General features: G+C 36.2%; 2 protein-coding genes across 2 annotated transcripts; both read left to right on the top strand.

Annotated features, from left to right (window-relative positions):
- Window positions 1-2,957: 2,957 nt before the first annotated feature.
- On the top strand, window positions 2,958-5,382 carry LOC109096357 (hemopexin-like; the record flags this gene model as incomplete). Its single annotated transcript, XM_042730437.1, has 7 exons — window positions 2,958-3,104; window positions 3,204-3,357; window positions 3,478-3,725; window positions 3,815-3,896; window positions 4,411-4,538; window positions 4,654-4,801; window positions 4,908-5,382. Coding segments are annotated over 7 exons (1,134 nt in total), but the record flags the coding sequence as incomplete, so codon positions are not given.
- A 2,156-nt stretch (window positions 5,383-7,538) lies between these two features.
- Window positions 7,539-10,399, top strand: LOC122138504 (glutamine amidotransferase-like class 1 domain-containing protein 3A, mitochondrial). The gene is made up of 7 exons (XM_042731470.1): window positions 7,539-7,546; window positions 8,123-8,175; window positions 8,448-8,561; window positions 8,695-8,814; window positions 8,982-9,074; window positions 9,188-9,344; window positions 9,785-10,399. The coding sequence occupies exons 3-7, from the start codon at window positions 8,488-8,490 to the stop codon at window positions 9,911-9,913; spliced, it is 573 nt and encodes a 190-aa protein (XP_042587404.1). The 5' UTR covers window positions 7,539-7,546; window positions 8,123-8,175; window positions 8,448-8,487; the 3' UTR covers window positions 9,914-10,399.
- Window positions 10,400-12,948: the final 2,549 nt, after the last annotated feature.

The raw sequence follows: 12,948 nt of genomic DNA, 5'->3' as shown, positions 1-12,948 counted from the left end.
GTTAGGATTCTGAATTGCCTTTGTCCAGCATGGGGAGAAACAGTCTTTTAACCATTGTTTTGCCAAGCCACAATTTGCTGGTCAGTTGTGGAAGCATTGCTAACTTTCACCCCAGAGGTTTAGACCAAGTTATTGGTTCTGTGGTGGGCAAAACGATTTCCAAAACTTCTCAATGTGCTGCTCAATGCTACGTGACCAATAGGGAAAGTGAGAGAGGGGATGGAATGAGGGGCTGTTCTGTGTGATGATAACATTAAAAATCACTCTAACGCTAGATGGAAATTGAACCATTTTCAAGTTTTTGTTGATCTTTCTTTATCTTTCTATCACTGCCACTATCAATACTAATAAATGTAAATAAACATTACACACTTGCCCTTTACATTACAAACACATTTTGGCCCTGCTTGAAAGCTAGTTTATCACATAACATTTTGCCCATTTTCTTATGTATACTTTTGAAGCACGTACATGCACATGTCATGTTCAAGGTCACACTTACGTAATGGGATGTAACCCCAAGATTTTTATATGTGAAATTTCATTGCAATTAACAGTATTTATAATGTTGTTGAAAACATAGAGCCTTTAGGAAGGGGGTCACTCCTTCCACAAAAAGGGATCAGTATTTGGGGGTTCTGTGGCATTATTACATTGAAAACCGATCAACTAAATAATGTAAAATAATGTGATGTAACAGTTTGATAAGCAGTTTGAAGTATTTCATTTCTGTATTCATTTGAATTCAGCAAAACATTCTTGCTTATATGTGCATACTGTATTAGTGTATAATAGCCTACTGTATTAGTGTGATTATTGTACCTGCTTCCATGAGTATTTTGACAGAGCAAAACAGTCTCTGTTAATGATCACCATATCAAACTAAACGGCAGAGGTCAGCACTTAGTCATGATTGTCTACTTTATTTGGGAAAAGGGGCGTTTTATAGGGCGGACTGGCCATCTGGACGTTCTGGAGAAGTCAGACTGATTCATCATCAAAGAAAAACTGTCAGATAAAGTGACGTTGACGGCCCGCTGGATCATTTTAGACTCGAATAATCAATTTTAAAATATTTGAAATGTAAGTCACGTAAAGATTGCTTTCAGTTAAGATGTTAATACTATCTCCAACCAGGAGAGGTCGCTAGTTTCCAGCCGCTCCCCGTATTCATCTGAGCGTAGGACGTGCACTCTAATGTAAACATTCACTAACATTAGTAAATAATAAAGTAAAAACTGACCATGAAAACAACATGTTCCAGTCAAGATGGAAAACAGATTATCTTTTTACCAAGTTCAAGAGGATACTTATATGTTTGTAGTGTTTGTAAATGTGTTATTTAAATCGTCATCACACCACTACGCACAAACAACAGGGACGCCAGAGTTGCACTTGCCTCAAATTTCAAAGGTAAAATGCATCGTCAACAAAAGCTTCTTGCCAAATGCATGACAGAAATGTTTGCACTGAACTATGTTCTTAGGGTTTCCGCAAGTCCTTAAAAAGTCTTCAGTTAAATCGTTTAAATTTAAAGCCATGTAAACTCTAAAATGATACAGAAAGTCTTAATTATAAGAGGTCTTAAATTTGGGGACAGAAAGACAAGAATTGCAGTATAGATTAGTATTTAGATTAAACTTCAAAAGGCTATGATTTCACTGAATAAACTTGAGCGCTGCACGTTTCAAAGTCAGGCGCGCTGCGTTGTGCTGCGGTTACCCGGGAAACTGATAGTTCCGGAAGTCAAACCTGCTGCTGGCAGAGAACGAATTTGCTTTTTCAACAAGCCCGTCTGCTATTTTTGCTACATATTTTTAAATGTGAACCAGGGGGGCAGGGTTTCATATTTTATTGAAGCTTCCCCGGGCGCCGCCATTGATTAGCGGATTTTTTAACTATTATCAAATAAATAAATAAATAAATACATGCATTTGTCAATTAAAAAAAAATAGACGAAATAAAGTGCATGCAATTACTATATACAGTATAAAATACTGTGTACTCTTCTGTATATTCCTAAGTAAGAAAGTAAAAAAAAAAAAATGCATGTTAATGCATGTATTAACTATCATGCCACTTACTGCTGACCTGCAAGGGGTTTCTGATAATACTTCATAATACATGCCAAGTCTCATAAACACCATTATACATCTTTGCATTGCTCAACTCATGTTACCTGTACCAACCCCAATACCACACCAGAAAATTCCTTGTACCTTGACCAGCTTGTGGATGGGGGAGTCAGGGAAGTGTGCAAACGTGCATTTGTACGTGTGTTGTTTAGTGTGGGCATGTAACTGAATGGTTTTATGTGTGCACCAACATGTAGATTTCTTCACTTTTGACTGCTTTGCCTGTAACTCATTATATTCTTGCATATACTTTAAACAATTTTACATTTACATTTACTCGTTTACAATATGCTTTTATCAAAAGTGACTTTACAGATATCATATCAAGCAATGTTTCATAAGGGCAAGGCATTTTTTTCAGTAGCCTATGCCACAATGGCAAGATTCAATTATATTAATAAGGTATAATAATAGTAAAAAAAAAAAAACTGTCTCAGACACAGATATTCTTTAAGAATTTTTTTTTTTTAAATCCTGAATTGCTTGATGTCTGTTTTTTTCCCAAACAAATTACAAAACACAAAAATCTATAAACATATTGCTAAATCTAATTGCCTAGTAGTTGAAAATGTAACATTACAGACATTTTTATTAGAATTGGGGATATTCCAGTGTGTTGTTATCTGTAATTTTAACATCCACTCCATCATTTTTTTGTGTTCAGGCATCATAAGGAGGGTCATGCTCAAAAAGATGGGTCTTGTAAATTGCTAAACTAAAACTATTTCCCTAAGTTGGCAGTAAATGAAATTGATGTATTATTATACATCAAGACACATGTTTCATGATATAACTTTTTTTCAGATGAGTAAATAAACATAAATACAAATAATCTATGGCAAGGCTGTGCTCTCTAATGAAAGTTTCCCTGAGTTGGATGACCATCATCACCTGGGACATGTGGACGCTGCATTCCACATGCACTCTGAAGACAGCCCAGAAAACCATGACCACCAGTTCTTCTTCCTGGTAAGTTTGACATTCTCTTAAATGCAGTTTGTAATCCATTATGATGTTTGCATTATTTATCAGACATGTAAACTAACTTCTTCTTTAACACCATTAAAGGACATCAAGGTCTTCAGTTACTACAAGCACAAGCTGGAGAAGGACTATCCCAAGGATATCTCTGAAATTTTCCCTGGAATTCCTGACCATTTGGATGCTGCAGTGGAGTGTCCCAAGCCAGACTGTACCAATGACACCATAATCTTTTTCAAAGGTGTTATATATTGTGGTCTTTTACCTTCTGCAGAGGTTAAAACATTATAGAAAACTTGTAAGGAAAGTAATAAGTATGTGAGCTTTTGTTGTCTTTAAATTCTTTTATAATCCACCAAAGGTGATGAGATCTACCACTTCGATGTGAAGACCAAGAAGGTTGATGAAGGTGATGAAAAGGAATTCAAAAGCATGCCCAGTTGCACCGGAGCCTTCCGTTACATGGATCATTATTACTGCTTTCATGGTCATCAGTTCTCCAAGTTTGACCCAGTTACAGGAGAAGTCTGGGGCAAATATCCAAAGGAGACCCGTGATTACTTCATGAGATGCCCATATTTTGGTAAGTGCAACAATGAACATGCAAGTGTGGAAAAATTATATGGACGGAGAAAGCAATTTAGCATTACAAAAAAATGGAGTCTGCTGTCTCTCTGGGACAAAAGGGCACTAATGAGCACATTGAAAGAGAACAGTGCAGCCGTGTCCACTTGGATGCTATTACATCTGATGACGATGGCAGCGTATATGCTTTCCGAGGTGAGTTTTCATCCAGACGGCATAATAGTGATGGGGATTTTCAGTGACTCTTTCAGGTTATATTGTTACGCCAGTAGGTGGCGTTTATAAGTGAGTCAATGAATCATTTATTCAAACAATTCCTTCAAAAAGGCAGACCCTGCATCTCAATGCACATGCTAACTGACTTAAACAGTATTCAAGATCAGTAAAAAGACAATGTAGCTGGCAATTTTGTGTCTAAAATGTAAGATACTGAATATTAACATCTTGTTTACTAAATTGTTGTATAAAAGCAAAACCACTTGCTAAAGAAAAGCACATACATACTGCCTTTAGAATAGCAGCATGACCGTGACGACATGCAGCCTATGGCAGAATCACAACCTAATATTTAAGGACAAAAGCTCTCTTGTCCTTTTCTTAAATATGTATATCAGTATACATATGCAAGTCACTAATTTAATAAAATGCAATTTCAGAAGGTTCACTGACACAATCATCTGTAAAACAAATCATTGTTTCTCTTCCCTAGGGCACCACTTCCTCAGCACAACTGGTGATAAGTTTCATTCAGACACAATTAAGTGTGCTTTCAAAGAGTTGCACAGTGAAGTTGATGCAGTCTTCTCTTATGAAGGTCATCTCTACATGATCAAGATTGTGCAGCAAATGACTTTCAACAGGCTTTATAATATTAGGTGTCTCTTAAACTATTATACTCAGTGAAGTGAAAATGTCTGCATATATCTTCTCATGTGTTCTGTTCCATGTGCAGGACAATGAGGTGTTTGTGTACAAAGTTGGAAAGCCACACACACACCTGGAAGGTTACCCAGAACTCCTGAAGGATGTCCTGGGAATTGAGGGTCCTGTAGATGCTGCCTTTGCGTGCGCAGAACATCACATTGCTCATGTCATCAAAGGTATAAACATAGGCATGCTTGTTCTGTAAAATACTGTAGATTGTCTATCCTCATTACAAGTGTTTGTCATCTAGTGACAGAAAGCTTACTGTCTTTTCTACTACAGGTCAAACAGTTTATGATGTTGACTTGAAAGCCACATCACGTGTGCCTGTGAAGGAAGGAACCATAACACACTTAAGAAAGGTTGATACTGCAATATGTGGACCCAAGGGTGTGACGGTGATCAGTAACTATTACTACCAATACGCGAGTCCCATGATTGTGATGATGGTCAAAATGTTACCTGAACAGCACAGGGTGTCTCAGGAGCTGTTTGGCTGTGACCACTAGAGGGAGGCATACAGAGAAGGAGAGGAGGAACTGCTGTGCAAGTGACCTAGTCTGTACAGACTGTGTCTCTTAAAATAGCCACAGTAACTGCACTGACTAGGATTTTCAAGCAGTAACATATCCACTTTCCTCTAACTTTTGTCAAACCTGATCTCAAAAGAAAATTCCTACCTCTGAAGTTCTGCTTGAATAATCTATCCCATCACAAACATGTGAACATATACAAGCAATCCTGGCTTTTGCTGCCATGATACCTCTGAATGTCTTTGACTCATCTGTTTTATTGTTTTTAATCTTACATAATTTTCATTTATCTGTTTATTGTGGTCCTATAGTGTGTATATGTGCTAACTATATCCATTTTTTTGTATTTTTGTATTATTGTTTTTTTTTTTTATGAAGCTCCACCAATATGTAAGACTTAAATGTTTCATCTTGGTCTTTGTACTCTGTGGTAAATATATAATCTTACATAATTTTCATTTATCTGTTTATTTCATCTTGGTCTTTGTACTCTGTGGTAAATATATAATCTTACATAATTTTCATTTATCTGTTTATTGTGGTCCTATAGTGTGTTTTTTTTGGCTTTTTTATGATTCATATAATTCTCTACCCTTTATGTTGATGTTTATTATTCCTATTGTATCCCTTGTCATAATACAACAATGGCGTCAGATAACAAGCGGAAACGTTAGTGGCAGCAGTGTGTAAACAGGGGACCTATTATGCCCCAGTCTCACAAGATGTAATGTTTGCGCTGCGCTCACTGTCCCGTTCTCTCTGATGTCCATGTGCTGAAACAGAGTGTGTATGTGAAGTTAGTACTGATAAAAGGAAGAAATGCTCACATCATGACAAATTCAATAAACAAAAAAAATAGTAGCTTTAGTAGATTAATGATATTCTAGATTTTGACTCATACTAAACATGTAAAAATTTAAAACCAAACAGAAACCAAAATCAGATGCAATATTCAAAAGAAAAAAATTATATAGACCTCTTTGTTTTTATAAGCTAATTTGTATTTTTGGTTAAAACCTTTCATTATTGAGAAGAGGGGAAGTGAGCAATGTCAAGTAAGAACTTTTTTGAAATATAATTTTAAGTAATTAAAAAAGCCTTAAAAAACATTTACCTGGCAAAAAATTTGTCTGTGGTGGTAATGTTGGTCTCTTATTCACTTTATCCCTTTAATGACAATGAAAAAATAAGTACTCAATTTTACCGTTGCAGTCTTTTAGGATCACGTGTAGTATGTATTAATGATGCTGAAAATTCAGCTTTGATCCCCTAATTACATTTTAAAATTTTCAAATAGAAAACAGTTATTTAAAATTGTAAAAATATTACACAATGTTTGTTTTCTACTTTATTTTGGATATTATTTTCTACCACCTTTTACCTCGATCTGCATGATAAAATATGAGATTTGGATCTTCTGTAATTTTTTTTAGTTACTACTACATTACTGTAGTAAAACCATGTTGTACTACAACCTTTTATACATGTGAGGACGAGCGGATAGTATACCATTGATTAGCCTAAATGTTAATAATAAATAAGTGTATCAGCAATCATAAATCAAAGAAAAAATTTCTTATATATGTTACTAGGTGACGAGGATCACTCGTCGCTTTGTGAAAGTTCCAGTATGAAACAGCGCGGGGGCGACTGTCATGATTTTCCGATGGTAAAAACAAACAATGTTGTTGTAACTTATCAATATATAGTTTTTGACCACGAATGTGTGCAAATGTGTTTTGTGTCCGTCATTAAAACGGCGACGGCGCCTCACATTACATTTTCATCTACAGGTTACAAACTAGTTTTTTGTAGCTATATAGACGGAGCGCTAAGTTTTTTTCCTGTGGTAAAATGCATCTGGCCCGCATTTTATAAAAAGATGAAATGCTACTGTATGCACAGGCTATTTAAGTGTTGGCTATGTATTGGCTAGACTAGATGGTGCTAGCCCTCTCTCTCCGTCCCACATGTCTCAGTCAGTGAGTCAGTCAGACAGACATCAAATAAATAAAATATGAGCCTTTATAGACATAGTGTTTAGTAGTACTTATTCAAACAACAAGATATTTATTTACCCTTCGCAAACAGCTGTTGTCTACTGTGGAACTTCGTATTCATGACTATTGCGGAGTTATCGCTTACTGACAGCTGAGGATCCCGATTTCTGCGCTTTCATTTCCTAAATATGTTCAGAAAGACCACCAACGAAAGGGTGACTTCATACAGCTGGCTGCGCACCTTCAAGAAAAGGCGGAGTGTAAGGGTAAAAAGGGCATGTGCTCTGCACAGGTTGAGCCCTACGTGTGCACGTGGGTGCAATGGGCTTTTTCTGTTCATGTGTTGTTTCACGCTTTTTCAGTTGTCTGTTTTGTGAAAGTCGCTGTTGTAAGTAACGTTATTTGCCGGTGCTGCACATGACTGTCATTGACTCTGTATGTCAAATTACCTAACGTTACACATATTTATTGTCCCATTTTAGAGCAGCCTTGTGTAGAATTAATAGGTCTTATCAAAAGTTTCTCATTTTTTCGTTGAGAGATTGAAGTTAGTTTTGATTAGTATTGGAAGTAGTTATTTGTCAGTTTTGGTAGGTTCACGTTACCCTGATTTAGTCTGCTCATTTGCATTAAACGGTAATAATAATAATTGTATGTGCACGAGATAATGTAGAGTCACTGGCTGACTGTCATTATCTCAAAATAAACCCTGACAAAGTAATCAGGAGGTACACCGCGACAATATTACAGTTACAGATTAATACTGTTGTTATAATGTAACGGGTTTTAATCAATAAACGAGACGCAAGATGGCGCCAGTTGCGTTTATATGAAGGAAAAGCGAACAACCAAAGACTATACAAACACACAACTCGAGTAACTGGTGTTTTCTATAGCGTTTGTTTTCTGCTCTCCAAAACACATGCTGAAAGCAAAGCTGTAACTTTATCTTTGCTTTTATTAGGTGTTGTCAGGATGTGGTGTCTATGATGGCACTGAAATCCATGAGGCATCAGCGTGAGTACCATACTAGTTTTACGTCTCTATACTATTTTTTTCTTAAATCATTCAGAGGGTTCACAGCAACCTGTATCCTGATAAAGGACAGACAACCAACAAGGCACCAGCTGCAGCATGAGTTTCAAGCTACTTTAATCAATATTAAGAACTTTAAAGCACAATTAACATATTTCAGAATTTTCTTCTCAGTGAAACCTAGATATGTGCTGTTGCTTAAACCTTTTTCTTTTGTGTGAATACTTTGCTTCTCTGTGTGTTTGTGTATGTAGAATCCTTGTGCATCTAAGTCGGGGAGGTGCAGAGGTTCAGATGTTTGCTCCAGATGTGTCTCAGATGCATGTGATAGACCACGGAAAAGGTCAGCCTGTGGAGAACGAGTCAAGGTGAAGTGTCCTTGAAGAAATTCTGATTTCAGAATGATTACAGTGTCTAAACAGTTGTTACTTGATGCGTTTAGGGTTAGGAAAAATCATGAATATATTAATAATCCATCTTGCTCAACTTTTCTTTATATAGGAACGTGTTATCAGAATCAGCTCGTATCGCTAGGGGCAGCATCACTGACCTGGCAAAACTGAATGTCAGTAATCACGATGCAGTCATCTTTCCTGGTGGTTTCGGTGCAGCTAAAAACTTGTGAGTGATGTGGATCATTGTGGTAAATCAGTCTTTTGAAGAAAATATTAAAAGATAAAACCAATACTAAAACATTTTTGATTAACCTTCTTTGCTTTTAGATATATTTTAGTCTTTACTTCTGTTATCTGTATTTTTTCTTCTTCATCTATCTTTAACATCATCAGGTCAACATTTGCCATTGATGGGAAGGACTGTAAGGTGAACAAAGAAGTTGAGCGAGTTTTAAAGGACTTCCATGATGCAGGAAAGCCAATTGGGTTAGTTATTATTTATCACTATCTATATAGACCAATGATTTGGGGTCTTTTGTTTTGTTTATTAATCAAATCAGATTTTACAGACATGTTTTGATTTGTCTTCTGGTCACCAGGTTGTGCTGTATATCTCCAGTGCTGGCGGCGAAAGTTCTTCCTGGTGTGGATGTGACGGTGGGTCATGAGGAGGAAGAAGGTGGGAAGTGGCCATATGCTGGTACCACTCAAGCCATCACTGCACTGGGAGCCAAACATACTGTCAAAGAAGTCACTATATCCTACCTGAACAGTCCTCTTCTCTTCTCTTCTCTTCTCTTCTCTTCTCTTCTCTTCTCTTCTCTTCTCTTCTCTTCTCTTCTCTTCTCTTCTCTTCTCTTCTCTTCTCTTCTCTTCTCTTCTGAAACCCATTTCCACCACACAAGAATTTTTTTTTTTTTCTTTTTGCTAAATCTTAAATTAGATAAAATGTCATAATTATGAGAGAAAAAATCACATACAAAATCAGAATTATGAAATGCAATATTTAAATGATGTCATAAAGAGTAATAATTCTGAGATAAAGATCAATTAAGACATACTAATTCATAATCGTGAGATAAAATTATGAAAAAAAAAAGTTTATGCCATAATTTCAACTTTTCTTCTCTTTTACTTCTCTGTAATATTATAAACATTTGTGTTTGTCTGAATTACCCTTAACCTTTGACCCTCACGAAGCGCACGTGGACAAGAAGAACAAGGTGGTGACCACACCTGCTTTCATGTGTGAAACAAAGTTGCACTTGATTTTTGATGGGATTGGTGCTATGGTGAGAGATGTCCTAAAGCTCAGCGGGAAGTGAAAATTCAACAAATATATCAGTATTTTCAGGTTCACTACATAGAGCTCCTTAGTCATATATGATCAGTATCAAACTGCTTAAATGATAAAGTGTAGGCTATTTCTTGCTGTGATTTGCAAAACAAGACTGAAAGACTTGACAGACATTACTAATCAAACATATATCTGCCTGACAGTGTTAAATGGTATTCTGGTGAATATCCAGCAGAGGGCACTCTCTGTATTTAAAAAAGATAATGTGAATTATATGTAGTTTCAAGATTTTCTCAATTTTGGAAACTTTTACTTGCCATGTAGGATAAACTCACCAGTTGTTTAAAAAAGAGATTTCAGAGTACCAACTTAATACATTGAACCAGTTAAAAGCTTGACCTTTTGTCATTATTCTCTTATAATGAGTTCTTATGTCATTTAAAGTAGTCACAGTCTGTGTGAAATATGAAGTTTGAAATGATGAATAAAGTGAATATTTTTTTTCTAAAAATTATAAAATGTTAGTGGGTAGTCATTTATCGATATCCATTTTATGTTTCAAAAGTTTTTATTTAGTTAATAGTTGCTAAAGTGCCCCATACCTGTATATTGTTTGGTTGTGTGTGCAGTTGAAATTGAATTGTCAGTGCTTTTTACATGCCACTTGAATTAATTGAACATCAAAGATACATTCCCCTGACTTGGTACATTTTACCCTTTGACCACTTTATTTTTGAAAAGTCTGATTTCTTAATTCAGATTATATTTTAAGTTAAATTATAATCATTATACACTGCCCGTCCAAAAAAAAGTCACACACTCTAATATTTCGTTGGACTGCCTTTAGCTTTGATTATGGCACGCATTCGACCATGGCATCATTTCGATAAGCAATGTCACAACATTTATTCCCATCCAGAGTTGCATTTATTTTTTCGCCAGGATCTTGTATTGATGATGGGAGAGTCAGACCACTGCGCAAAGTCTTCTCCAGCACATCCCAAAGATTCTCATTGGGGTAAAGGTCTGACTCTGGACTCTGTGGTGGCCAATCCATGTGTGAAAATGATGTTGCATGCTCACTGAACCACTCTTTCAAAAATTTATCCCGATGAATCCTGGCATTGTCATCTTGGAATATGCCACGGCCATCAGGGAAGAAAAAAATTAATTGATGGAATAACCTGGTCATTCAGTATATCCAAGTCTGATGACCTCATTCTTTGGGCACAAAACATAATCATCCATGCAGTAATTATCCAATGGGAGGATCTTAACTATTTGCTTAGTTAAATCCAGGTGATGACTTTTTTTTTTTTGGACGCGCAGTGTATATCTAATGTTACTGGCACTTTAGTCTATTTTCAGTAACAAACATCCTGTAATTATATTATTTCTCCTTGCCTATAGAATGATATTAGTAAAAATGATCATAGCTTTGCCCACTCTCCCCTACCCTAAAGAGAGAGAAAAAACCCCACATTATAATAACATATAATACATCTGATATACTGTACATAAAAAGTTCAAATGATCATGCTTAATTTCTGAAGTGGTTGTCTATGGTTACTAAATCAGGTGGTGGAGGTTTAAAGAAGTGTGTCCTGGAAACTGATGAGAGACAGAAAGACAGTGAGAAAAAGGAAACCTGTGTGTTTAGACTAACGGGATTAGTCACATGATTAGCTACAGGCACTGATCATCATATGGCATCACGCCCACACAGACTCATTTCCTGAGCACTCAAGTATATCTTATTGAGGTATGACTTTATAGGCAGTGCACACACTTTAATTGTAACCACTTATATTTGGTCATAAAATATCCATCACTTCAGACAAATTCATGTAAAAAATGTAAATGTAAAACTTAAAATCTATGTACTTTACTAGATTTTTAAATATTTTTTAAAGAAAATATTTAAATGTATTTAATATTAGTATGTATATTATTATGTATTAAATATTAGTATGTATATTTAAATGCATTTTAAAAGTACAGTAAAACAGTAAAATTATGAAATAGTGTTAAAATAAGAGTATTTTAATATATTTTAAAATGTGACTTATTCTTGTGATGACAAAACTTTCATCAGCCGTTACTCCAGTCTTTAGTATCACATTATGCTTCAGAAAACATCGTTTTTTTTTTTGTTTTTTTTTTCTTGCCCCCTTTGCTGTGGTGTGAATACACTAGTTTTCCTCTTTTCAGTTTCATTTGGGTCAGGTCAGGCCAAGCAGATGTGTCTCCCTGCTGGTTACTTTAGACCTTGTTCTTTCTGACAGAGGCCGGTTCTCAGACCAGGGCATCTAGTTGTTCTATTCCCAGGCACGGCACTCTTTGATGGGGATTTCTCCCACCCTCCTCTGGTCAGCCTACCCACTTCCCACAGCTTTCCAGAGAGGCTGGGCAAACAAGACCCCGCATTCTGCCAATTTGTCCATACAAAGCGCAGGGATTTGGGGGCCTACAGACACTCTTACACTGACAAATGGTAAGTATTTGACTGGCAGTCTGAGATTCCTCACCCCCACCTTTATCTATGCATAAACGCACACTCCCTTGGTGCTTTCTCTACACTTTCTGGCCACTGGTTTCTTTACTCTTACTTTCTTCAACCAGCCCTTCTGACAAAAAAAATTACTTAGACTTACTAAGAAGGTTTCATATACCAGTATATGTATGTTTTTTAGTATTTTATTGTTGGTTTTTACTGGTTACTCATCATGGCTATGTTGTTCAAGCTGGGTTACCAGTAATAAGCAGTAACAGATCGTAATAGACCAGTATTAGCCAGCTAAAATCAGATCATCTTGGATCTCTTTTTTTTTTAACGTTTTGTTCGGCTATCATCTGGCACTGGGTATGCTATGTCCAGTACTAACACTAGTAAATGGTGTAAAATAGTGCAGAAATAAGTAAGTAACTCTCCTCCTGTAGGTGTCTGGGTTCCACCTGTTTTCAGATAAAATGTCTGAATTGTGTGTGACATGCTTGGGGTTGTTGCAGCCCTGATGGATGTAAATGGGCTGAGGTCTCGTGTATTATTGTGAGTGGGGCAGT

This window comes from Cyprinus carpio, chromosome B9, assembly GCF_018340385.1.
Source record: "Cyprinus carpio isolate SPL01 chromosome B9, ASM1834038v1, whole genome shotgun sequence".
Taxonomy (NCBI): domain Eukaryota; kingdom Metazoa; phylum Chordata; class Actinopteri; order Cypriniformes; family Cyprinidae; genus Cyprinus; species Cyprinus carpio.
The sequence above is the reverse complement of the archived record's forward strand: the minus strand, read 5'-3'. Positions and strand labels throughout refer to the sequence as shown.

What these genes read in the sequence shown, in the direction of transcription:
- LOC122138504 (XM_042731470.1), top strand. Translation starts at nt 8,488, where the DNA reads ATGTTTGCTCCAGATGTGTCTCAGATGCATGTGATAGACCACGGAAAA. An exon ending in GATGCAGGAAAGCCAATTGG is followed by an intron (nt 9,075 to 9,187) that starts GTTAGTTATTAT and finishes TCTGGTCACCAG; the next exon opens with GTTGTGCTGTATATCTCCAG. An exon ending in ATACTGTCAAAGAAGTCACT is followed by an intron (nt 9,345 to 9,784) that starts ATATCCTACCTG and finishes TTTGACCCTCAC; the next exon opens with GAAGCGCACGTGGACAAGAA.